Source organism: Cibotium barometz, chromosome 38, assembly GCF_041138505.1.
Source record: "Cibotium barometz isolate CiBa-2024 chromosome 38, ASM4113850v1, whole genome shotgun sequence".
Taxonomy (NCBI): domain Eukaryota; kingdom Viridiplantae; phylum Streptophyta; class Polypodiopsida; order Cyatheales; family Cibotiaceae; genus Cibotium; species Cibotium barometz.
Genome location: NC_141083.1, coordinates 5,216,303 through 5,241,773, shown reverse-complemented (window position 1 = coordinate 5,241,773; position 25,471 = coordinate 5,216,303). Strand labels below are relative to the sequence as shown.

The following is a 25,471-nucleotide window of genomic DNA, read 5'->3' as shown; positions in this document are numbered from 1 at the left end:
CAATGATTTCTCAAGAGTTGCACATGCAACCAAGAGATGTAGCACGTGCATACTTGGCTCGTACCGAGGATGCCTATGCAGAAAAGGCAACCATCCCACCTGTCTTGGAATCCCCAAAGGTGCCCGAACAAGAACTTATGTCTAAGAGGATGAATTTCCATGCTATGGGAGAGGAACAATCAGTGACTTCACGCCATGCAGGAATACCTTATGTAGCCCGTGAAGGATACAATGTTTATGGGGGCAGTGGTCAAAATGTATGTCAAATGCCATTGCTGGCTGAAAATGTGCATGCACAACACATGCAACATGGGCTGCATATTTCTGTTGGTGCAGGTATTCCGCGTATCTCTCATGCCACTCATGCCTTCAAGTGTGCTCGTGAGGGAGAAGCTATGGCTGAAAATGTATCAATGCATGTTGAGGGGCCAGCCATGCCTCATGCTTACAGGGCACATGTATGTATGCCTTATGCATCACCTTTTGGTCCTAAAATGATGCTAGTCACAGGGGCTGTCCCAATGGACAAACATGGGGAAAAACATGTTGAGATGCATGCACATGCATCAAAGTCTCGTGACTTCAAAGCCGGAGACAAATCTGTGAAGTTTGACACATATCATGGGGAATATGATGCATCAAAGGCACTTGCTTTTATTGCCCAGTTTGATATTGCTTTCAGTGATGAGAATTTCACTCAGAAATCCATGATCCGGCATGTAAGCATGTTCATGAAAGGCACTGCTGCCCATTGGTGGCTCACGGAGAAGCTCTCACGGAATCCTGTTAGATCATGGGAAGAGTTTAAGGAGAGGTTCTATGCTCAATTCTTACCTCCCAATGCATTGAATGAGATAACAATGAAGTGGGTGATACAAAACTGGGTTGCAGGAAACGTGGACTGAAGGCAAGGAAAGTTGAAACGTCGTTTCCTCGTTTCCCACCCAGCTCCACGTTTCCTATAACGAGAAACGGCTGGGAAACGGAACATTTTAGAAGCCTTTTTTAAAAACACGTGGCAGGTCTTTGGGACCAAAAAGTGACAAGAACAGCCTGCAAATTAAAAAAAAATGAACTTGCTGCCTGGGCCATCAATTAAAAAAAAACGATTCTAGTTTTTGCCTTCAAGCGTATTTTGTTGCCCTACACACACTCTGCACATAGTTAATGAACCCACAAGCCCACAAAGAGAACGAGTGAGCTCTATAGAGCATTCCACGCTACACATTTTGAAGAAATATCGTGAACCTTAAAAACGAGGAGCCCGTTTTTAAAAAAGCCCGTTTTGGGTTTTTTTTAAAAAGCCCCTTTTTAATAAAATTAAAATTAAAAAAAAAGTTAGTTGAGCTTGAGCGTGAGCCTGCAACGTTGTTAGCTCTCTGTGAGAAACTTACACACACACACAACTCTCTCTCCTTCCCAACTCTTTCCACCCTCTCTCTCTCTCTCTCTCTCTCTCTCTCTCTCTCTTTCCCCCCCTGTTGCTGCTGTTTTGCTCCTGTGTCATGGATTAATTTTCAGTCCATTGACTGTGGGAATCTGCAAAAAGTCATGACCAAGACTGGGTTTAAAGAGGAGCTCGTGAAGATGGAGGACAAGCTCGGCACAATTATCAAAGAAAACAAGAAGATGGTCGACTCTTCCGTCACCGCAATCATAAACCGCCTCTCCAAACTCGAGAAGGGATTTGACAAAATCCAAGAGCTCGAAGAGAGATCTTCCAAGCAAGAGGCTGAGATTTCAGCTTTAAAGGAGGAACTAGTGGAGGCCAAATTGCATGCTAAGAGTCAAGCGGCTGAAATCTCAGCCCTCAAAAAAGAGTTGGCAGCCACTTCAAAAAGCAATCGTGAGGATGGAAAATTTCAGCCCTCCTTTCTTGAAGAGCTGAATACCATCAAGGAGCAAATGAGGATCATTCGAGAGGAAGAGGAGCAACATAAAGAGAAGACATCTTCATGGGTGGAGGTGATCACAAAGACACAAAAGAAGATGGACGAGGCGGAGAAATGGATCGAGGTCGCCAAGAAAGGGAAAGGTAAAGAATCGCCACCCATCCCCACTCCCACCATCATCAACATGACCCTTGAAGAGGAGCAAAGGAGGAAGACCCGGGCCTTACATGTACGAGTGTCCGGTCTAAAAGACCGTGATGATGCGGAAGGGGAAACCAAGGAGCTCTTCTCTATGATGGGCATTGAAGCCACGCACACAAAGGCATGGAGAGTGGGAAAGAAGGGAGAAGGTAGTGGTGGCGAATCTTCTAAGGAGAGAGCACTTATCATTCGTTTCCCCTCCATGGAAGCGAAGAAGGACTTCTTGAAGAGACGTCCTTTACTCAAGAAGACGGGAATATTTCTTGGAGATGACCTCACACTCTCGCAACTTGCTCACATGAAAGAAGTTATGCCAGAGATAAGGGCAGCCCGAGAGAAAGGGAAAGTGGCCTTCTATAGAGATGGTAGAGTGGTGATTATGGAGAGGCGCTCTTCATGATGGCGCGAGACCTATGGGACTACACTCAAAGTTGCTACTTGGAATTGTAATGGATCTCTACGTCTTGATGTAGGGGCTTTTGAGGATAGTTTCACTGGGAGGGACATCATCTTCTACTGTGAGACGCATCAGGCTCCTGGACAGTCCATACCACATGTTAGTGGATACCGATGGGCGACAGCTTGTAGACAGGAGACTCGTTCAGAGCATAGAGGACGGGGCTCAGGAGGAGTGGCAGTATTGTTTAGAGAGGAGCTACAGCCACTGATACATATAGTCCGCAGAGATGAGCAGGCTAGGTACATGTGGGTTAGACTGAGGCCAGAGACGGGCAGATATCTCTACATTGCTATATGCTATTTTGCTCCTAGTACATCAGTGTATGCATCACCTAGCGGGCAGTCTCCCTTTTCTATTTTGGATGATGATATTTGGGAGTTCTCCAGGGATGGTGACATCATTCTCCTGGGAGACTTCAATGCCAGGACCGCCCATAACCAGACAGTATTTTATGATACCTCAGAGGAGATGTTGAGGGAGCTTGATGTTAGGGATGTGGGCCTATCTAGACTATCACAGGATGAGGAACATACAGTGTATGGGCGGTATTTGATAGACATGGGGACTACACATGGATTGGCCATCCTGAATGGCCTACAGAGATTCCCGACATCGGGCGGTTTCACTTGCTTTCCACATAGGCATGGTGCTAGTACAGTGGACTATGTTATGGCTCAGCCCAGTCTCATTCCCTCTTTTCAGGATTTTATGGTAGGCACTAGGCCGGTTGGAATAGCAGTGGATCATGCTATCTTGTCCTTCACTCTCACATTTCAGTTCAACACCGCTCCATTGGGACAGGTCTCCACACACACTCGTTATACCTTTACGAGGGAGACTGACACCGTGTACACGGATGAGATATACAGACGCTTATGTGCCGAGGAGCCGGGACGGCCATTAGATGAGCTCACTCAGATATTGATAGATACGCTTCATGCTGCAGCATTAGAGGCATATCCCCATAGTCAGCCTACACGGAGACGATCTGGGAACATGCCCCAGAACAGTTGGTATGATGAGGAGTGCAGAGAGATGAGGATCAGATTACAGAGAGAGGTGCTCATGGGTGTTACCACTCACAGACAGTCACGGATTACCTTCCGGCACCTAGTGCGACGGAAGAAGAGGGCTTATCTTGCTCAGTTAGAGGGAGGTTTGTATCAGTTATTTATGAGTCGGGACTCAGGCGAGGCATGGAGACTATTTCATGAGCATTCACCATCACCAGCCATTACCTCCACAGAGATTTGGGGTGAGTATGCAGCATCCCTGTACACAGCAGCAGGACAGCCGCCCCTGCCAGACCCATCGGAGCCATGCCCAGAGACATGTGCTTTCTTTACTGCTGAGATGGTAAAGAAAGCTATTGACAGGATGAGGACTGGGAGAGCATATGATCATGATGGTTTGGTAGCAGAGCACTTTATTGATGCCAGAGATATGCTTGCAGAGCTTATTGCTATGATGTTTAACCGAGCCATGTGAGAGGGTTTTCCTGAGACTTGGAATATGTCCACGATTGTGCCTATCTTCAAGTCAGGGGATCCCATGCTTCCTGGGAATTATCGTACCATCATGATTGGTCACACATTGGCTAGATTATATGCATCTGTTCTTGAGCAGGAGTTGAGTAGATGGGCAGAGAGAGAGGGCATACGTGCATCAGGGCAGGCAGGGTTCAGGAGAGGTTTCTCCACTCTTGACCATATCTTGACACTCAGAGCTATTATTGAGGAGGGCAGATTATATGGCAGGAGGATTTATTGTTGCTTTGTGGATTTCCGCAAAGCCTTTGACACAGTACCGAGAGCCAGATTGATGCGCAGACTACAGGAGATGGAAGTGCCCAAAAAGCTGATTTGGGGAATCATGGCTTTATACAGGACAGTTGTGGGACAGGTACGTACTACTCAGGGTATATCTGAGATGGTTCACTCCACTATTGGAGTGAAACAAGGCTGCCCCCTTTCTCCCACCTTATTTGGGATGTACGTGGATGAGGTTTCAGACTATGTAGAGCGGGAGGGTGACAGAGGAGCACAGCTAGCAGGGACATGGATTCCGCTGTTATTGTATGCTGATGATATTGTGCTGATCTCAGATTCTCCAGAGGGGATGCAGCGTCATTTGGATGCATTGCACACATTCGCACAGGACAGTGGATCGTCTGTTAACCTTGGTAAAACCAAGGTGATGGTGTTTAACACCACAGCACAGTGGGTTAGGAGGTCAGTACCCACCTTTACATATGGTCAGGAGACAGTGGAGTATACAGATGCATATACTTACCTTGGTGTGGTTTTCAGTGGCCCACTATTTTCCTTGAGGAGAGCAGCGGAGACCAGATTGACCAGAGCTTATGCAGCATTGGGGAGACTAGAGAGGATGTGTTCGCAGGTTCAGTTTCACGAACCTCGAACAAAGCTCTGGCTCTTTGACACTTTGGTCACTTCAGCCATGCTGTATGGAGTGGAGATATGGGGACCCTCAGTGGATCACCACAGCCGAGCTGGTAGCACTGATGGATGGAGACATATGGAGAGGCCCTTGGTTTCTATGATTTCCCGGATGATTAGGGCCAAGGCCTCCGTACCACATGATATTATCCGTGCAGAGATGGCTGCCCCCCCATTGGTGGTAGAGGCACTCACTCGATCAGTCTCCTTTATACATAGCACTTGGGCTCTCCCTAGAGACAGATATGCTCGCTTAGCCCTGGAGTCTTCATGACAGTTGGCATCACAGGGAGACGGATCATTTGGTATGCACAGATGACAGCTTGGTTCCAGTTGCATGGCTTTAGTATGGAAAGGCTACCTCCATTTCAGTACTCTCTGGATGCACCCTCCCTCTCTCTCACACGGGCAGAGATTACCAGACTTATCAGGCAGGACTTGATTCAGCTGGACACTAGGAGGACATGGATACAGCCGACACAGGAGCTTGGTACGAAGATGGCTTTCTATAGGGATCATCTTCTCCAGCTCACGCAGGATGGGTTTGTGATTAGACCCAGCTACATGGATACTCATCTTTCTCATGGGGTACGGTGTGTTATTGGTCAGATGCGCACATCCTCACACCAGCTAGAGATTGAGACTGGCAGATTCAGAGGAGTACCAGCTGAGGCCAGGATTTGTTAGCTATGCCAGATGGAGCCAGAGACAGAGTTACATTACATATGTCACTGTCCAGTATATTATGAGATACGAGGCCGTTTTCACTGCCTGTTTAGAGAGGGTTTCGGACCACTTTCTAGAGTCATGAGATACCAGGATCAGAGATGCCTCGGATTATACTTGCTGGAGCTTCGTAGACATAGAGAGGGTCTCTTGAGAGGGACGGGATCACAGAGGGAGACACACCTACAGAGGCAGATTACAGACTTCTTTCGACCAGAGATTGAGCAGTCAGGCCAGCAGGCATTGCAGCTAGCCCCAGAGTATAGCCGCACTAGAGGTACACTGATTGATCGGGCTATAAAGCTGGGGCGGTCCAGGCGCCCCAAGATGAGAGGCCCATCTCGACACCGGCGGAGACTACAACAGAGGATCAGGACCATACTAGCACGGCATGGGAGACGTCCAGTCAGAGTACTCACCATGGAGGACATTGAGGATATCCGCCATCGACCGATGAGAGACATCTTTGGATAGTGATGTGTATGATGCTTACCTTTGTTGCTAGAGTCTTCCTCCCAGATGTTATCCATTAGGAGCTCCTAGTACCGTACTTTTCCTCACAGTTATTTCAGTTTCAGTTAGTTGTTTTTAGCTTTTCTTACACAAACATTGTATCAGATCCACCAATTGTTGTAACCTTTTTGGTCTCATAGGTCATTTTGGCCTTTTGAAGACGTTATCATTTCATTTCATTTCATTTCATTTCTCTCTCTCTCCCCCCTTCCCACCCCTTTCCATGCAAGCACAGGAGGAGCCCCCTTGCCTTTGCTTAAACTGTGCACCCCAACCTCCTTGCATTTGCTTTAACTGTGCGCCAAGAAGGATCATTTTCGAGCCTTGCAAATGTCCCCTTGATCCTAAATACCACCTTTCTCTCGCAGATGCTATTCGGCATAGAGCCTTAAAATGCAAATGCATCAATTTAGTTTCTGTCCCTGAGTGGCTTTGTTCGAAACAGCTTCAATCGGAGCAAAACCACAGGCTTAGAAGTAGAAGAGCCCCTGTTTTTTCCTAACTTCTAATTTCAACCATGTTCTCTTCTTCTTCTTCTGTGGTCCCCCTTATCACGCCCTTCAAGCCTAAAGCACCTCATGCTCCCGAGCCATTGTGGAAGTATGTGACTGAGAATGCAGCATTCGGAAAGGGGGGCAGCAAGAAATGGGAATGTTCTTTTTGCAAAACAAATTTTGCAGGCTCCTATCCGCGAGTACGGGCCCATTTACTCGGCATCAAGAACCAAGGCATCCAAGTGTGCTGCAAGGTGTCGACTGAAAATCGAGCAAACATGACTCGAGAAGACCATGAGAGCGCTATCAAGAAGCAAAAGACTGGCAACAATCTAGTCAACAAGAAGCCTACAATGCAACCGTCCGTGGAAGGTATGTTCAAGAATGCATCTCGAGAGGAAGTAGATGAGGCTGTTGCTCGATGCTTTTATGCATGTGGTATGCCATTTGTTTATGCACGGTCTCCTTATTTTCATGACATGGTGAGTGCAATAGCGTCTTTTGGTAAGGGTTACAAAGCCCCAAACTATGAGAAGCTTCGCACCACACTCTTGGACAAGGAAAAAGACAGGGTTTGCAGTCGTCTCTCGGGGGTAGAGTCTACATGGCCACACTTTGGGTGCTCCATTGTGTCTGAAGGATGGACAGACACAACAAAGAGGCCCTTGATTAATTTTATTGTCTCCAGTGCTCGAGGTGTGGTATTCAAGAGATCCGTCGATACATCCGGGAGCCAAAAAACAGGGGAGTTTATTGCAGCTCTTTTGGACATCATTAGGGAGGTCGGTGTGGACAATGTGGTGCAAGTAATTACGGATAGTGTTGCCAATTGCAAGCTTGCAAGGCACTTGGTGGAGCAAGCATATCCCCATATTTTTTGGACACCATGTGCAACTCATTGCTTGAATCTTCTACTGAAGGACTTGGTCCTAATCGAGTGGATGGATCGAGCTATCACCCAAGGCAAAGAAGTCCAGCAGTTCATTTCGAATCATGATGCAACAAGGGCCATGTTCAGCAAACACTCCAAGCTCAAGCTTATTAGGCCAGGTGATACTCGATTTGCTTCAAACTTCATGATGTTGCAGAGATTGGTGAAGGTGAAGAGTCCCTTGAAGCAGCTAGTCACAAGCGAGGAGTGGGATGCATGGAAGAGAAACAACGAGTATGCTTTGCACATAGAGATGCAACTCTTGTCTACTCCTTTTTGGGAGGACATAGAGAAGTATGTCAAGGTCTTGTGGCCGGTCATGGCAATGCTTCGTATGGTGGATAGAGATGAACCGGTCATGGGTACGGTTTATGAGGGCATTGATCAGATGCTAGAGAAAATCAAGGAGATATTGAAAAAATACATAGACGGCAACGGCGAGTACGAGGAGATTCGGGAACTTGCACAAGAGCGTTGGGAAATGCTTCATTCTCCTCTTCATGCCACAGCTTTTGTCCTCAACCCAATGTGGTTTTTGAAGCGACCATACAAGGACAAGGATGTGATGAAAGGGTGGAGAAAGACGTTGGATAGGGTGGGCAAAGATGAAGATGAGAAGACAGAGTACAAAGCACAATTGTCACAGTACATTGGACTACAGGGGGATTTTGCAGAGTCTTCATCTTTAGCGGACATGCAAAAGCTTTCTCCTATTGCATGGTGGGAGAACTATGGTACAGGTACTCCTATGTTACAGAGATTGGCTATTCGTGTCTTATCTCAAGTGTCTAGCGCTTCAGCATGTGAGAGAAATTGGTCCACCTATGGCTTCATACATTCCATGAAACGGAACCGGCTAGGTCATACGAAGGCAGATGACTTGGTCTATGTGCACAGTAATCTTAGGCTCATATCACGGAAAGAGCCCTCTTATTCTTCAGGTCCATGCCAAGCATGGGATGTATTAAAGGAGGATTCTATATATGAGTGTCTTGAGGATCAGTTTGAAGATGAAGGTGTACTTCCCATGTAAACAATTTCTATCTTGTAGAATGATTGATTAATGAAATTCAGCCATGATGGTCTTCCATTGTTCTGCTTTGTTTTTCATCTTTTAATGGTGCTTACCGGTCAATAATTGAATTTGTACATGTACTTTAATTTTTTTGTAAAAAGATATATTTGTACTTCTGTTTTTTTACCTTAAACTTAGCCTACCCCCGACGTTTCCTAGTAATTGAGTTTGGCGTTTCCAAACGTTTCCCGGGTCTTGCCGTTTCCTACCAAGAAACGTTTCCTGCAACCCAGATGCAAAATGAGGGGAAATCGGTAAATGCATATGTAGAAAAGTTTTGGAAAGTGCTTTTGGAGCTGTTTCCATTTATGCATGTCACCGAGACGGAAAGGAAGAGAAGGTTTCAATCGGGATTGCGCAAAGCGGGACTATAAATGTATCCTGGTCATACCTTACACCAACTAATCGCAGTTGCCACCGCCACCGAGCAATTGGAACTCAAATTGAGTCGATCCAATAAGGCTAAACCCTCATTTCAAGGCAAAAAAGGGTTGTCCAAAACCTGCAAAATGCTAGATAGCCACCTAAAAAGGACCAAAACTAAGTTAAAAATGGTCCAAAGGCTGAAAATAACTCTACCAAGAAGCGTCCCTTCAAACTGAGAGACTGTGGTCTCACTCCGGAGCAGAAAAAGCAATATATGAGGGAGAGGAAATGCTTTACTTCTGGTAGCACCGAGCATATTGCAAAGGCATGCCGAAACAAGAAGAAGCGTGATAATGCAAATGCATCAAAGCCTAATGTGCATATGGTTCCGGATGTGCAGGGCAACACTTCACATGATAGCAAAGACAGGGTTGTATGTAAAGCTTGGGGACAGCTCAAGGATCGGCCCGCTTTGTTCATGTTTAATGATTGTGCATATGAAAATTTCATATCCACACAGATGGCAATTTGATTTGGGTAATCAAGTGGAGGACATGGGTTCTCAAATTGAAGTAGGGGTTGCCTTTGTTGGTATACAAGTGCAGGTCATGCCTATTTTAGGCAAGTTGCGCATACACATTCGAGGCTATGTGGATCATGAGGATTTTCTTGTTGCGCCTTTGAATGGCTTTGATGTATTGCTTGGAAAGCCTTGGCATACACGTATTGATCCATGCAAGGCTTACAAGACCAACAAGACCACCTTCATGCATAAAGGCCAAGAGCATGTCATTGATGCTGGTGAAGAGGGTGATACCATTCTCCTTGTATCTCATGTACAAATTAAGAAAGTAATGAAAAAGAGTGTTTTTGCGTACTTGATTTTGTACGAGATCATGTTGAGGAAAATAATGTACATGTAAAGACTCTTTAGTAATGATAAGCTGAAATTTTTGTAAGAGCACAATGATTGTTTTGTTGATGAGTTACCAAATGAGTTGCCACCTGTACGACCGAAAGATCATCGCATTGATCTTGTGCCTGGTAACTCACCACCTAATAGGCCAACCTATCGTGTAAGTGCATCCCAAAAAGAGGAGATCATGAAGTAGGTGAATGAGCTTCTTGAGAAGGGTTTGGTTCAGCCAAGCTCCTCCCCATATTGTTCACCCATCCTCTTGGTTCAAAAGAAGGATGGATCCTTTCGTATGTGTGGATTATAGAGCTTTGAATAAGCTTACCATTAAGAATCGGTTTTCGATTCCACGCATAGACAACATCCTTGACAAGTTGGATGGATCGGCATGCTTTAGCCGAATTGATCTCAAGAGTGGGTATCATCAAGTGCGTGTAGTGCCTGAGGATGTACACAAAACTGCTTTCAGGACAGCATTTGGGCTTTATGAGTATGTTGTTATGCCTTTTGGTCTTACAAATGCCCCGGCTACATTCAATAGAATGATGGATCGCATATTCTGTGGGTACAGGAAATTTACAGATGTCTTCTTTGATGACATCCTAGTCTTCTCGAAGACCGAAGAAGAGCATAGAGCTCATTTGGCCATTGTTTTTGAAGAACTCCGTAAGCATAAACTCTTCATAAATGCAAAGAAGAGTGAGTTCTTCTTGTCAGAGATACATTATCTTGGGCATATTGTGTCCAAAGATGGAGTGCGGATGGATCCTGCAAAGATTAGTGCAATTCAGAATTGTCCTGAATTGAGTTCGGTGCATGAGATCCGTAGTTTTCTTGGATTATGCTCTTACTACCGCAGGTTCATTTGGCACTTTGCATGGATTGCTTGTCCTTTGCATGATTTGACAAAGAAGAAGGCTGTGTTCAAATTGACTAATGTAGAGAGGGATGCATTCCTCAAATTGAAAGATGCAACTACTCATGGTCCAGTGTTGATCATTTATGATTTGCAAAAGGCTTATAGTGTGGAATGTGATGCATCTGGAAATTGCATAGGAGCTGTTCTTAATCAAGAGGGACATGCCGTGGCTGATGAGAGCCATAGATTGCATGATGGAGAGCTATCTCTTGGCATTTATGAGAAAGAGCTCTTGGTTGTAATTCATGCACTTACTATATGGAAACATTACCTACTTGGGGCTGATTTCACTGTGAAGACAGATCACCAGAGTTTGAGGTATTTTCTTACCCAAACTAAGTTGTTAGAGAAGCATATGAGGATGGCCAATTTCCTCTCTATGTTTCATTTTTAGATCTTGCACATCCCAAGAAAGAAGAATGTAGTGGCCGATGCATTGTCACGAAAGCCTTATGTAGCAGCTATCTCGGTTGCCTCTCGTGGGGACTCTGGTGTGATTTGTATAATACGGATGCTGATTTTGCCATTATTTGGGCTGATTTGATGGCTGGTTATGCACATGCCTCATATGTGATCAAAGAGGGTTATCTCATGAAAGATAATTGCCTGTGTGGTGTCTGACATGAGGCAAAAGGTTTTCGATGAGTGCCATGCTCCTCCATAATCTAGTCATAGAGGCATAATGCCTACTACGCACATGATTGAGCGGTATTTCTTTTGGCCAGGTATGCGGAAGGACATAGAGGCACATGCACGTGCATGTATCACCTGTCAAAAGGTGAAATTTGTTAGGGAAAAGGCACTAGGTTTGCTTCAGTCATTGCCTATTCCCACGCAGCCATGGGAAAGTATTACAATGGATTTCATTATGGACTTGCCACAAACCCAACAGGATAATGATGCAATTTGGACAATTGTGGATAGGTTTAGCAAGCAAGCTCATTTCTTGCCGGTCAAAAAGAGCATCAAAGTTGAGCATATGGTTAAAATATATCTTGCACAAGTGTTCAAACATCATGGAATGCTGAAGTCCATTGTGGGAGACAAGAGATCCCAGGACTACAAGTCTCTTTTGGCCGGCCTTATTTGATAATATGGACACCAAGTTGGACTCCTCATCAGCATATCACCCTCAAACGGATGGGCAAAGTGAGGCTGCAAATTCAGCCGTTTTGGATCTCTTGAAATGTTGTGGCAGATTAGAAGTCTTCTTTGGAGAAGTACTTACCGCTTGTGGAATTTGCATACAACAACACGGTGCATGCATCTACGAGAAAGGCCCCGTCTGAGATTGTTTATGGTAAGGTTGTTTTGCCACCTATCCTCCGCACAAAGGATGAGATATTTACGGCTGATGGATATGTAAGAGACTTGGATATTACTTTTGCTCAGGTGCGTATCTCGTGTACTTGCCTGGAGCACGTCTATTTTGGTAGTCTCATGAACGGGGATTGTCCATACCAATGCTGCATTGCATAGCACCTTTATGTGCTTGCTTGCAATTAAAATTGCATGCTGTTTTCATGCTTGCTTGACCAATGTGTAGTTTCGGGTAAGGGGACGCCGGCGTGCGAACCGTGCGTATGAAACTATCTGCTGACATGGTTATGTGGCATGTGACAGGTGGTAAATATTGGTCATAAACCTAGCCTTAGGAGTTAGCACTAATTTATAAGTGAGTGTGTACACACTTCATTAACCTTTGGGCGACCAAAACTCACTTATAAATTATGACCAGCCCGATGTTCACACACACTAATGTCCCGAGGTGGACATAACCCAATGTCGACTGCCCAGACCTTATCCCCTTTGTACAAAGGGAGTAACCAGCCATTTGTCCACTCTAGCTTGCTCCACAAAGCACCTGCCTGCCACCTACACTGGACAATTCACCACCTCACTCCTCCTCCTCTCTCTAGAGATTGGGGCCTCCTTCATGAGGACTGTTTGGCTGTATTTTCTACACTTTCTCCTTCCCAACTCCATTTCCAAGCTTGCTAAGGTGTTTCTCAAGCTTCCAAGAGTGTTTCCAAATGCTAATCACTCTCCTACACACTCCCAATGACTGAAATTCAGCAAAACAGCTCTCTATTGCTGTGAAAAGAGAGATTGCACTCAATGATGGTGCGTGCAATCTCGATCTCCGGCACTCGTTGCCGCTCTTTGACATAGGCCTTCGTGTTTTGAGTGGCTTGTACAAGCCCTCTAGCACCGGCATCATCAGAGGGATGTCGTGGTCGCTTTGATTGGGAGCTTCACCCCGATCCTTCCCCAATATTGACACTCGCGCTTCCGGATGCCAAAGAGGGCATGAGTGTCTCTTCCTTGAGCTCTTGTTGTCGAAGAGGTGGGCTTGACCTTGTGTTATCCGCTTGCAAATGAGAGTTCTCCCTAATCACCTCATCGGCAATGGCTTGTGGAATGGATTGACATCCGAAGATTCCACATCCTCCCAACTTTGCCATGTGGCGAAGCACTCGGGTGATGGTGCTATTCCCTTCGAAGCCACGATACCGGCATTTCCACCCCCCCTCCCCCTCCCCCCTCCCCCCCCTCCAAACGGGCGGTGGGGGGTTCAAGCACTATGGTGAAACGATCCCATGCGGGATTGGCCGGCTTAGGCATGATGGATTATGAGGGAGAGAATTTGTGTGTGTATGAGAGAGGGAGAAAGAAAGAAGAAAAAGAAAGCTGTATTAACGTCTACTAGAGGCCAAACTCGACCTATGAGACAAATCAATGTACAACTGTGAATGTCTTCTGGATGTCCAGAAAAAAAAAAAGAAAGCACAAAATGAACATGAAATAAACTATGAAAGTACTGAGCTAGTGGGGGGGTGTGATGTATGGAGCACTACTGCTAGAGGCTCAGTATGCAACCTATATGCATAGGGTATACAAGAATGCAATGAAGATCTGTCTAGCTCCAACTAGTACCATAATGAGAGAGAGAGAGAGAGAGAGAGAGAGAGAGAGAGTGTCTAGAGAGAAAAAGGCCTTGAGGGAGGAAGAGACGGTGTGTGTGAGAGGGGGAGAGAGAGAGAGAGAGAGAGAAAGTGTGTGAGAGAGAGAGGCCTTGAGGGAGGAAGAGGGAGGGTGTGTGTCTGAGAGTGTGTGTCTGAGAGGGAGAGAGAGATAGAGTGTATGTGTGTGTGAGAGAGAGAGCCTTGAGGGAGGAAGAGAGAGGGTGTGTGTGAGAGAGGGAGAGAGAGAGTGTGAGAGGGTGAGAGTGTGTGTGTGTGTGTGTGTGTGAGAGAGAGAGAGAGAGAGAGAGAGAGAGGGGCTGCCTTGAGGGAGAGAGAGTGAGAGAGTGTGTTGGGCCTTGGCTTAAGCCTTAGAGGGGCTGTGGGTATGAGAGAGTCGAGAGGGGGAGAGAGAGTGCTGCCGGCTGTATCAAATAGCCCCGCCCCTGTCTAAGACCAGTCACCAGACTGAGTCAACCCAAACGGGTATAAACGGACAGAAACGGGCCTAATCGCAAAGTTTCCGAAACGGGCGAAAATGGCGCAGTTGGCGAAAAAAATCACTGAGATCCGTACGCCTCGGTCACCTGTCCATACGCCTTGAACGCATCGTACGCCTCGCTGAGATAGGTGTGTGCCTCGTAACAACCCTGGACTCGGAATGGGAATACCCTCCTAGCTCTTGCTTGGGCTTTTTTATGAAATAATATGTGAGGAATACATACATACATGTCTTTTACATTTGTAACCGTGAAATAGGCTTTACAAACCTTGAAATAGGCTTTACCATTCTTGAAATCAAATATGCATCAATTTCAGGAGTCTGAAGGTATGCTTATTGAAGGATCGTATGATTGCATGCTTCACAAAAGGGACGCCTCTGTTATGCTTCACTGATTTGTTTAGTTTCCTCCTTACATGTAGGTGAAATCAACAAGGTGGGTTGCAGATGGGCTGAAAGAACTGAAGGATGCCAAGCAGTCGAAACGCACTCTTGGTATGGAAGGAAACTTGCATAAGATGCCTTTCTCTGAAACAGCCCAAGAGTTGAAGTGTGATCGCTTGCTAGAGAAGTTTGCTCAAAATGAAGATGGTGAAGACGATGGGCAAATCATGGAGAATGTCCATGTAAGAACAAGGAGGAAAGCGGCACCCATGTCTGTGGAGGCTGCTGAATGCAATGAGACTCAGGAAGTTCCTGGTTTTTCAGCTAGGGAATGCATGAACAATTCTGTGGTTGAATTTCTTCACTTAGGATATGGAAAACACTATAATCTTACTTTGGGAATCGTGGACGCAAAGAGACTTTCAAGTCTGAGTGCTGAAAAAATGTCTGGCGTGAGCATCTGGGACAACAATCTGAAGGCCAACAGTTGCCTCGGAGATGGCTTCAACGGGGATAATTCTGCTTCAGATACAATCAATTATGATCAGTTAAGCAGTGGCGAAGCAATGAATAAACTATTGATTTGCCCCAAGTTTTACACTCGGCGCAAAAAAAGAGATAGCAGGCAGGAAGAATTAAAGATGGGCACTCCTGCAAAGGGATTAGCGAGACAGACTGCTGGACCATTCTCGCTAGATCAAACATTAAGTGCGCCAATCAGGGATATAAAGCAAGACTTGGGGACAACCTTTACCTCTCCTGTTTGTCCTAGATTGGTGCCTGGAGCTGTAGATAGACAAGGTATGCCGACTGCTTTTTTTTTTTTCTTTTTTCTTTGGGGCACTTATTTTGGCAAAGCCTTTATGAAGTTTCAGGAGTTTCTTTGTCCAAGTTGAATTAAAACTTTTAATTGACCTCAACCTAAATTTATACTACAGAGACAAGTACGTCTAGTTTGTTTTGGAATATATGTACATAAAGGCTAGTGAACTAATTCCTCCTTGACATATGTAGCATGCAGCCGATATGGTCGTGTAACACATAGCAAGGCCTTCTTTATACCTTTATGTTTGAGTGAATTTAAGCAATCCACTTTAATTCTTGAACAAGGAGATAGAGCTATACGTAGAGAAGATGGAAAGTCAAAACCAGATTGGGTCCCAACTACCCATTTAAGGGCCCCCCTCTTGCAAGCAAGAGTATTTGCTTTTAGTATTTTGGAGAACTTCTTTACAATGCAGACTTTACCAAGAACTTACCGACGACGGTTGACTCTGGAATGCCAAACGCAAGGACGAAGAAGACTGAGCATCGGCTGAACCATCAAGCGGTCTGTAGACAACGTAGAAGCCCCTTCAGGAGCCAATATGCCCACCTAGATTTGCTGAGGGGATGCGAGACTGATGGCTGAATGCTGAAGATAACTTATGGCTGCCTTGGACTATAGCACACTGAAGTGCTATGCTGTAGAGATGTATGCACAAGTGAGAAGTATCAAGCACACATGATAGCTGCTGTGTTTTGCTGCATGAATTATGCAAGAATGAGATGATTTATGTATGGACTGAGGGGCTGCTTATATATGCTCCCCTACATGAAGTCCTCTGGTCTACATGTTGTCGGCCTGTTTATTAATGTCCACGACATGTTGAAAAATGCAGGCGCCTTTTACATGTGTGGCTTGTGGGCTTATTATGCTGGCTGATTGATGCTGCTGCTGGCCGACTTGGGCATAATGCCAAGGCTTGCCCCTTTTGTGGCTCTTGTGGGAGCCCACCTAAGGCTGGCCCTAAACCAAGCCTAAAGCCCTTTGCTCCTACATGCCTGGTACATGCATTGATCCTAAGATGACCTAAATGCTCTGTTCTCTGAGTGGGTTAAGTGACACATACCCACACCTAAGGCTTCAGATGTGACCTACATAGCTTGTGCTTGACGTGTCCCTGCACTAGCTCACAATGGGGTCACGTCATACAACAAATAAATCCCTAAAAAGGTTCTACTGATGTACAAATGTAGCATTGATAATGAGCCAGTGTGTCACATAGCACCTCAGTGCATGGGTGCATGTGACATTCCTTAATACTAAGCTTGGTGACAGATTCATGGCTTCCAAGTAGTCCGCCAAAATCTAGGGGTACTCTTGGGCAAACTCTAGTCGAGCCAAACGGCTTTGTGAGTGCCTTGGTCCTTTTGGCTACCATGGGAGGGAGGCTACATAAGAGGAGGAGGAGGGAAGCCAAACTCGTGGCCTGTAGTGCCAATGACGGTACCCTCCTTTGTGGAGAAGAAGGGCCCGATGCTCTAGGTGCGGAAGAAAGCAACCCGTTGTCTCCGTTTGTCTGAGTCCCCTGCGAGGCGCTCTAGGTGTCCTCGTAGTGTGTCAATGAGATCAACCGGATAGCTCGAATGGTCCTTGGAGGGGGGGGGGGTAGTTTGATTTGCAATAGTCTCATTGCAGCATGCTCACAGATGCGTGAGGCGGAAAGGCTACAAATGCGCTCCCAATGCTGGCATGTGCCAGTTTCCGGAGTCCAGCATCAAAAGGATACTTTGGCCATTGAGATGCGGTAGTGCGAGAGTACAAGAGCTAGGCGATAGCTTTGGGGAGGGGGGGGGGGTGGTTGACCTGCAATAGTCTCAATGCAATGCTCTCACTGGATGTGCGAGGCGGCAAGGCTACAAATGAGCTCTCAATCATGTGCCGATTTCTGGAGTCCAGTGTCGAAAGGATAGTGTGGCTACTAAGATGCGGCAGTGTGAGATTACAAGAGCCAGGCCATCTTCATCATCCTTGTAGAATAGTGTTGCACCGGCCGACGTCACCAAAGGTATGTTCTGCCAAAGCCACAAGCGTGAGGACGTGACGTTCATGGCCTCAAGGGAGGGGATCAATGTGCCACTTCCGCCCCTTAGGCCCATGATGCGGACTCTTCGGAGGGGAGTGGGGGAAGTGCCATCTTAAAACTGTCGTGAGCGGGTGAGGCCAAACCCCCTGCAGATCAAGGGTAGGCCTTCCACCCAACCAAGAATTAGGAGGGAAACCCTTGTTCTAGAGAATGAAGCTGTCCAAGCATCGGCCGAAGGGTCAGGGGAGGAGGAGCTAGTGAGGAAGGATGGGTGAGGCCCATGGTGGAGGCACCGATGTAGGTTTAGGATTGCATAGGTAAGCCTAGCTATGGGGGATCAAAGAGATCCATGGTGTGTGTGTGTAGAGAGAGAGAGAGAAAGAGAGAGAGAGAGAGAAGAATAAGAAGAAGATATATTAAAGTCTTGCAAAATGGTCAAAGACAAAAGGTGTACAATGTGTCCATGGAATCTCATCATGGAAAAAAAAAGACAACATATCGAAAAGAACTAACACTAATATGGATCATCATCCTCATCCTCATCATGGAGGATCACATCCTCATCATCGTGGATACAAAGTGGGTGTAGAGGATACGGGGGTCTGAATGTAGAGAGGGAGCTATCCATCGATGAGATGCATTAGTGTATATAAAGTGTTTCTCATCCTCCCTTCCTCCCTATCGTGTACAATCATCTCTTGAGATGTAAAAGTCGACAATTATCTTTTTGACATGGACAAGTGTGTACTGCTGATGACTCTTAAGCATCTCTTACATGCATGTCTAACACGGGTCCATAAAGGATTTCTAGCATCGATGAGGGGGTGAGGAGGGACCCTAGATGGAGAAACTGGGACTAGGTAGCATTTATAGATTCTTAGTGGCGGGCGATCTCATCAATCTTGGGCTGGTGAGCCTGGGGTGCTCGAGGTCTAGGAGGATGAGGTTTCCAAAGTTCGGTGGCACGAGCTCGAGTCGAGGGGCGAGATGGTGGGCCCCTCATCGCTACTATGGTGGCCTCATCTGTCCGATTGTCCTCCTCCTGTGGGCGGATAAAATTGGTGATGGTAGACAAAGATGGGTGCCAGGGTCGAGGATCTTTGAATAGTAACTCTCTGTGTCGTTGGATCTCCAACAAGAAGAGTCCGAGACAACGTTGATCTGGATACTCCATAACTTGAGACAGTGGCCCAAACTCCTCTCTGAATAGGAAGTGGAATCTCCCCCTGATCTCAAAAGACACCGGTATATATATATATATATATATATATATATATATATATATATATAGAGAGAGAGAGAGAGAGAGAGAGAGAGAGAGAGAGAGAGAGAGAGAGAGAGAGAGAGAGAGAGAGAGATGAAAATGAAATGAAATGAAATGAAATGTTATATAAACGTCTTCAAAAGGCCATAATGACCTATGAGACCAAAAAGTTACATCATGGTGGATCTGATACAATGTCTGGATAAAAAACCAGAAAATGAAAAAGAAAAATAAAGATGATAGTACAGGCACCTAGAAAATGAAACTGGAACTGGAAGGCAAACAGAAACCCTTATAGGGTGTGAATATAGTGAGGGGGGGCTACGCTATGGAGGTGAGTGGAGTATAGTGAGGGGATACAATATCATGTGGGACGGGGGGGAACACTATGGAGGTGCCTCTATCTCATAATATGTGCCGCATCGGACGCTGGCGGATCTCCTCAATATCCTCTGTGGTCAGCACCCTGATTGGGTGTCCCCCATGTCTCGCAAGAATAATCCGAATCCGCCGCTGCAACCTCCGTCTATGCTGGGATGCCCTCCTCCGTAGTCGTGGGCGTCTGGACCACCCAAGCTCAATCGCACGATCAATCAGTGTACCGCTGGTGTGGGCGGTATCCATGTCCTGCTGCTGCTGTGGTCCATCTGGCGCAGTGATGGCTAGACTAAAGAAGTCTGTAATGTGCCTCTGAGTCTGGCTCTCTGTGTGCCTAAGCAGGCTATTTCTATATCTTCGCAGCTCAAGCAAGAACAATCCCAAACACCTCTGGTCCTGGTACCCCATGACTCTGGAAAGTGGGCCAAAACCCTCTCTGCATAAACAGTGGAAACGACCACGTATCTCATAGTATGCAGTACAATGGCATATATAATGCAGCTCTGTCTCTGGCTCCCCATGGCATACTCGGCATATCCTGGCCTCAGCTGGTATACCTCTATATCGGCCAATCTCAATCTCAAGCTGGTGTGAGGATGTGCGAATCTGACCAATAGCACATCGTACTGCATGAGACAAGTGTACATCCATGTAACTGGGTCTGATCACAAAACCATCTGCTGTGAGCTGAAGAAAATGCTCTCTGTAGAAAGCCATCTTCGTGCCCAGCTCCTCAGTCGGCTGTATCCATGTTCTCCTAATGTCCAGCTGAACTAAATCCTGACGGATGAGTCTGGTAATCTCTGTCCGTGTGAGAGTGAGAGAGGGTGCCCCTAGAGAATACTGGAAGGGAGGCAATCTGTCCATGCTAAAACCATGTGCCTGGAACCAAGATGTCATCTGTCCATACCAACAAGCCGTGTCTCCCTGTAAAGCTAATTGTCGGGATGACTCCAGGGCGAGGCGTGCATATCTGTCTCGGGGGAGATCCCACAAGCCATGTATGTAGGAGACTGATCTCGTAAGAGCCTCAATCACCAGAGGGGCAGCTGCCAGCTTTGCTCGAATAATCTCATGAGGTACCACGGCCTTGGCTCTAATAATCCTAGCAATCATAGATACCAAAGGCCTCTCCATACCTCTCCACCCGCCTGCGCTGTGATGGCCCACTGAACGTCCCCATATCTGCACTCCATAAAGCATAGCTGATGTCACTAGAGTGTCAAAAAGCCAAAGTTTCGTTCGAGGTTTATGAAACTGAACCTGCGAACACATCCTCTCCAAACCACCTAGGGCTGCATGTGCTCTAGTCAATCTAGTCTCTGCTGCTCTCCTCATCGAAAACACTGGCCCACTGAATACTACCCCAAGATATGTATATGCATCTGTATACTCCACAATCTCCTGCCCATATGTAAATGTGGAAGCTGATCACCTAACCCACTGTGGCATGGTGTTAAACACCATAACCTTGGTTTTGCCAAGGTTGACAGACAATCCACTATCATGTGCAAACTCATGTAAAGCATCCAGATGACGTTGCATACCCTCAGGGGATTCAGAGATCAACACAATATCATCAGCATATAACAATAGTGGGATCCATTTACCTGCTAGCTGGGCTCCTCTGTCCCCCAATCTCTCAATGTAGTTAGAAGCCTCATCCCTATACATACCAAACGATGAAGGAGATAACGGGCAACCTTGCGTCTCGCAATAGTGGAGTGAACCAAAGTAGAGACCCCCTCTGGGATGCGTACCTGTCTTGCAACTGATCTATATAAAGCCATAATCCCCCATAGCCCCATCTCCTGTAATCGCCTCATCAATCTGGCTTTGCGCACTGTATCAAATGCTTTGCGGAAGTCCCCAAAGCTACAATAAATCCGTCGCCCATGCGACCTGCCCTCCTCAATAATGGCCCGCAGAGTCAAGATGTGGTCAAGAGTAGAGAAACCTCTGCTGAACACTGCCTGTCCCTCTGCTCGAATGCCCTCTCTCTCTGCCCATCTACTCAACTGCTGCGCAAGAATGGATGCATACAATCGTGCTAGTGTGTGACCAATCATAATAGTGCGATAATTCCCTGGCCCCTTAGGGTCCCCTGACTTGAAGATAGGCATGATGGTGGACATACTCCAAGTCACGGGTAAGCCTTCACACATAGCACGATTGAACATCACTGCTAGAACCTCTGCCAGCATGTCCCTCGCATGAATAAAGTGCTCAGCGGCCAATCCATCATGATCATATGCTCTCCCAGTCTTCATCCTATCAATGGCCTTCCTTACCATCTCTGCGGTAAAGAAAGTACATGTCTGTGGGCATGGTACTGGCGGGTCCGGAAAAGGTGTCTGTCCAGGAACTGTATATAGAGATGCTGCATAACTACCCCAGACCTCTGTAGAAGTGATGGCCAAAGCAGGGGAGGACTCATGAAACAAACGCCAAGCCTCCCTCGAATCCTGGCTGAAGAACAGGTGGTATAATTCCTGCTCTAGCTGAGCAAGGAAGGCCCGCTTCTTCCTTCGCACAAGGCGCCGGAAGGCAATACATGACTATCGGTGAGTAGTGACTCCCAAAGCAACCTCCCGCTGCAGTCGGGCTCTCGTCTCTCTGCACTCCTCATCATACCAGATGTTCTGGGACATACACCCAGAACGCTGTCTTTGTCGAGGCTGAGTATGTGGATATGCCCCTCTCACTGCATCCTGTAAAGTCTCTGTCAATATATGGGTCAGCTCCTCCAAAGGTCTCCCTGGCTCCTCTGTGTACACAGACGTCTATAAATCCCATGTGTGTAGACAGCATCAGTCTCTGAAGTAAAAGTATATCGAGTGTGATCTGCCCCTCGTGTCCTCTGAGCTGTGGTAAAGTGAAAAGAGATAGTCAATGTCAACAATGCATGATCCACTACTACCCTCTCCGAACGTTGTGTAGAAGCGGTTGCAGCTCCTCCCTGAAAAGAACTGCCACCCCCCCTGATCCTCTACTACTGTGTACCAATCTCGTCCCTACTCTGCAAGCTGTCTCCCATCTGTATCCTGTCACCTGTGGCATCATCTGACCAGGGGCCTGGTGAGTCTCCGAGTAGAAGACTATATCTCTATCTCTGAAGCTGTCCTCAAAGGCACCTACATCAAGTCTGAGGGATCCATTGCAGTTCCAGGCTGCCAGCTTTAATTTGGTCCCATAGGTCTCGCACCGTCATGTAGAGCGTCGCTCCACGATGACCACCCTCCCTTCTCTATAAAATGCTATCTTTCCCTTTTCTCTTGCCGCCCTAATCTCTGGCATGACTTCTTTCATATGTGCAAGCTGTGAAAGAGTAAGATCGTCACCAAGAAAAATGCCTGTATTCTTTAAAGTGGGTCACCTCTTCAAGAACTCCTTCTTCGCCTCAATAGAGGGGAAGCGAAGTATGAGAGCTCTTTCCTTTGATGTTTCCCCGTTGCCTCCGCTTTTTTTGCCCACTCTCCAGGCTTTTGTGTGTGCCGGACTGTCAATCCCCATCAACACCATAAGCTCTTTCACCTCCTCTTCAACTTTATCCTTGTCTTTAAGGCCGGTAATCCTGACATGCAAAGCACGTGTACGTCTTCGTTGTTCCTCTTCCAAAGTCATGTTAATGATTGTAGGTGTAGGGGTTGTTATCTCCTTACCTTTACCCGTCTTGGCGACCTCTATCCACTTCTCAGCTTCATCCATCTTTCTTTGAGTCTTGGTGATGACTTCCACCCATGAGGAAGTCGTTGCTTCGTGTTGCTTCTCTTCTTCCTTAATTGCCCGTACTTGTTCCTTGATAACCTTGAGCTCTTCTATCATGGATGGCTGAATTTCACCTTCTTCTAGTCCACCATTTGCCTTAGCCTCTGCAAGCTCCCTTTGAAGAGCTGAAATTACGCCTTTGAGCGTGTTGACTTCCCCGTGAAGGTCTTTGACTTCTGCTATGAGGTCCTCCTCCTCTTTCCACTGCTTACCCTCATTGAATACGATTTGGAGAAAGTTGGCTTTCTCTTTTCACCATCCCTCCATCTCCGCCTTCCATTCTTTCATCTCCTTTTCCACATTTGTTATCCTCTTGTTTGTGACCATAAAGGTCGCCTTCGTTGGGTTGCGCAAGGGGGAAGCCATGGAAGAAGCGAGAGAGAGAGAGAGAGTTATGTTGCTGCCTTGGGGGCCTGAGCAAGTGTGGGCGGGGAAACAAGGCCACAGCGGTCCTGTGCGGCTAACAAAGAGGGCGGCTACGAGAGAGAAAGCAGCGATCAAGGCAGCAGGCGGGAGGGAGGCGACCGGTTCGAAGAGAGAGAGGGAGGCGACAGGTCAGCAGGCGGGAGGGAGGGCGGCGGAATCCAACAGAGAGGGGGCGGCGGAAGCAAACAACAGGGAGAGAGAGAGGGGGGGCGCAGGCAGGCAGCGAAGCGGGCAGCGGGCAGCGGGGAGCGGGCAGGGGGGGGCGCAGGCGGGCAGCGGGAGGGGGGGCAAGTGGGTAGCGGGAGAGAGAGAGAGAGAGGGGGGGCGCAGCGAAGCGGGCAGCGGGAAGGGGGGGTGGGGGCAAGCGGGCAGCGGGGGGAGAGAGAGAGAGAGAGAGAACTATCCACCATAGGATGTAGAACTAGAGAGAGAAGGGAAGAGAAACATCCACCACAAGATAGAGAGAGAAGGGAAAAGAAATATCCACCATAGGATACCGAGGCAGAGAGAAATGAAATGTTATATTAACGTCTTCAAAAGGCCATAATGACCTATGAGACCAAAAGTTACATCATGGTGGATCTGATACAATGTCTGGATAAAAAAACCCAGAAAATGAAAAATAAAGATGATACTACTGGCACCTAGAAAATGAAACTGGAAATGGAAGGTAAACAGAAACCCTTATAGGGTGTGAATATAGTGAGGAGGGGGGGGGGGGGGGGGGGGTACGCTATGGAGGTGAGTGGAATATAGTGAGGGGATACAATATCATGTGGGACGGAGGGGTACACTATGGAGGTGCCTCCATCTCATAATATGTGCCGCATCGGACGCTGGCGGATCTCCTCAATATCCTGTGGTCAGCACCCTGACTGGGTGTCTCGCATGCCTCACAAGAATAATCCGAATCCGCCGCTGCAACCTCCGTCTATGCTGGGATGCCCTCCTCCGTAGTCGTGGGCGTCTGGACCACCCAAGCTCAATCGCACGATCAATCAGTGTACCTCTGGTGTGGGCGGTATCCATGTCCTGCTGCTGCTGTGGTCCATCTGGCGTAGTGATGGCTGGACTAAAGAAGTCTGTAATGTGCCTCTGAGTCTGGCTCTCTGTGCGCCTAAGCAGGCTATCTCTATGTCTCCGCAGCTCAAGCAAGAACAATCCCAAACACCTCTGGTCCTGGTACCCCATGACTCTGGAAAGTGGTCCAAAACCCTCTCTGAATAAACAGTGGAAACGACCACGTATCTCATAGTATGCAGTACAATGGCATATATAATGCAGCTCTGTCTCTGGCTCCCCATGGCATACTCTGCATATCCTGGCCTCAGTTGGTATACCTCTATATCCGCCAATCTCAATCTCAAGCTGGTGTGAGGATGTGCGAATCTAACCAATAGCACATCGTACTGCATGAGACAAGTGTACATCCATGTAACTGGGTTTGATCACAAAACCATCTGCTGTGAGCTGAAGAAAATGCTCTCTGTATCCATGTCCTCCTAATGTCCAGCTGAACTAAATCCTGACGGATGATTCTGGTAATCTCTGTCCGTGTGAGAGTGAGAGAGGCTGCCTCTAGAGAATACTGGAAGGGAGGCAATCTGTCCATGCTAAAACCATGTGCCTGGAACCAAGATGTCATTTGTCCATACCAACAAGCCGTGTCTCCCTGCAAAGCTAACTGTTCGGGAGGACTCCAGGGCGAGGCGTGCATATTTGTCTCGGGGGAGATCCCACAAGCCATGTATGTAGGAGACTGATCTCGTAAGAGCCTCAATCACCAGAGGGGCAGCCGCCAGCTCTGCTCGAATAATCTCATGAGGTACCACGGCCTTGGCTCTAATATCATAGATACCAAAGGCCTCTCCATACCTCTCCACCCGCCTGCGCTGTGATGGCCCACTGAACGTCCCCATATCTGCACTCCATAAAGCATAGCTGATGTCACTAGAGTGTCAAAAAGCCAAAGTTTCGTTCGAGGT

General features: G+C 47.1%; 2 protein-coding genes across 11 annotated transcripts in view; both read left to right on the top strand.

Moving 5' to 3' along the window:
• Positions 1-25,471, top strand: part of LOC147616271 (uncharacterized) — an 86,092-nt gene that overhangs the window by 49,178 nt on the left and 11,443 nt on the right. For 5 of the 10 annotated variants that reach the window (XR_015262461.1, XR_015262460.1, XR_015262459.1 and 2 more), the window contains one exon: positions 14,840-15,602. Coding sequence is in view for 5 of the 10 variants with exons in the window: in XM_086777296.1 (XP_086633422.1) it covers positions 14,840-15,602 (763 nt within the window). In the remaining 5 variants the exon portion in view is untranslated. Of the gene's footprint in view, positions 1-14,821; positions 15,603-25,471 lie in introns of those variants that run through there. The other 5 variants (XM_086777297.1, XM_086777301.1, XM_086777300.1 and 2 more) reach the window with 5 other exon arrangements.
• Positions 6,447-8,870, top strand: LOC147616272 (uncharacterized). The gene has a single exon (XM_086777303.1). The coding sequence runs from the start codon at positions 6,769-6,771 to the stop codon at positions 8,707-8,709; it is 1,941 nt and encodes a 646-aa protein (XP_086633429.1). The 5' UTR covers positions 6,447-6,768; the 3' UTR covers positions 8,710-8,870.

Bases quoted from the DNA above. Each gene is read 5' to 3' on its own strand.
- LOC147616272 (XM_086777303.1), top strand. From the start codon at position 6,769: ATGTTCTCTTCTTCTTCTTCTGTGGTCCCCCTTATCACGCCCTTCAAG.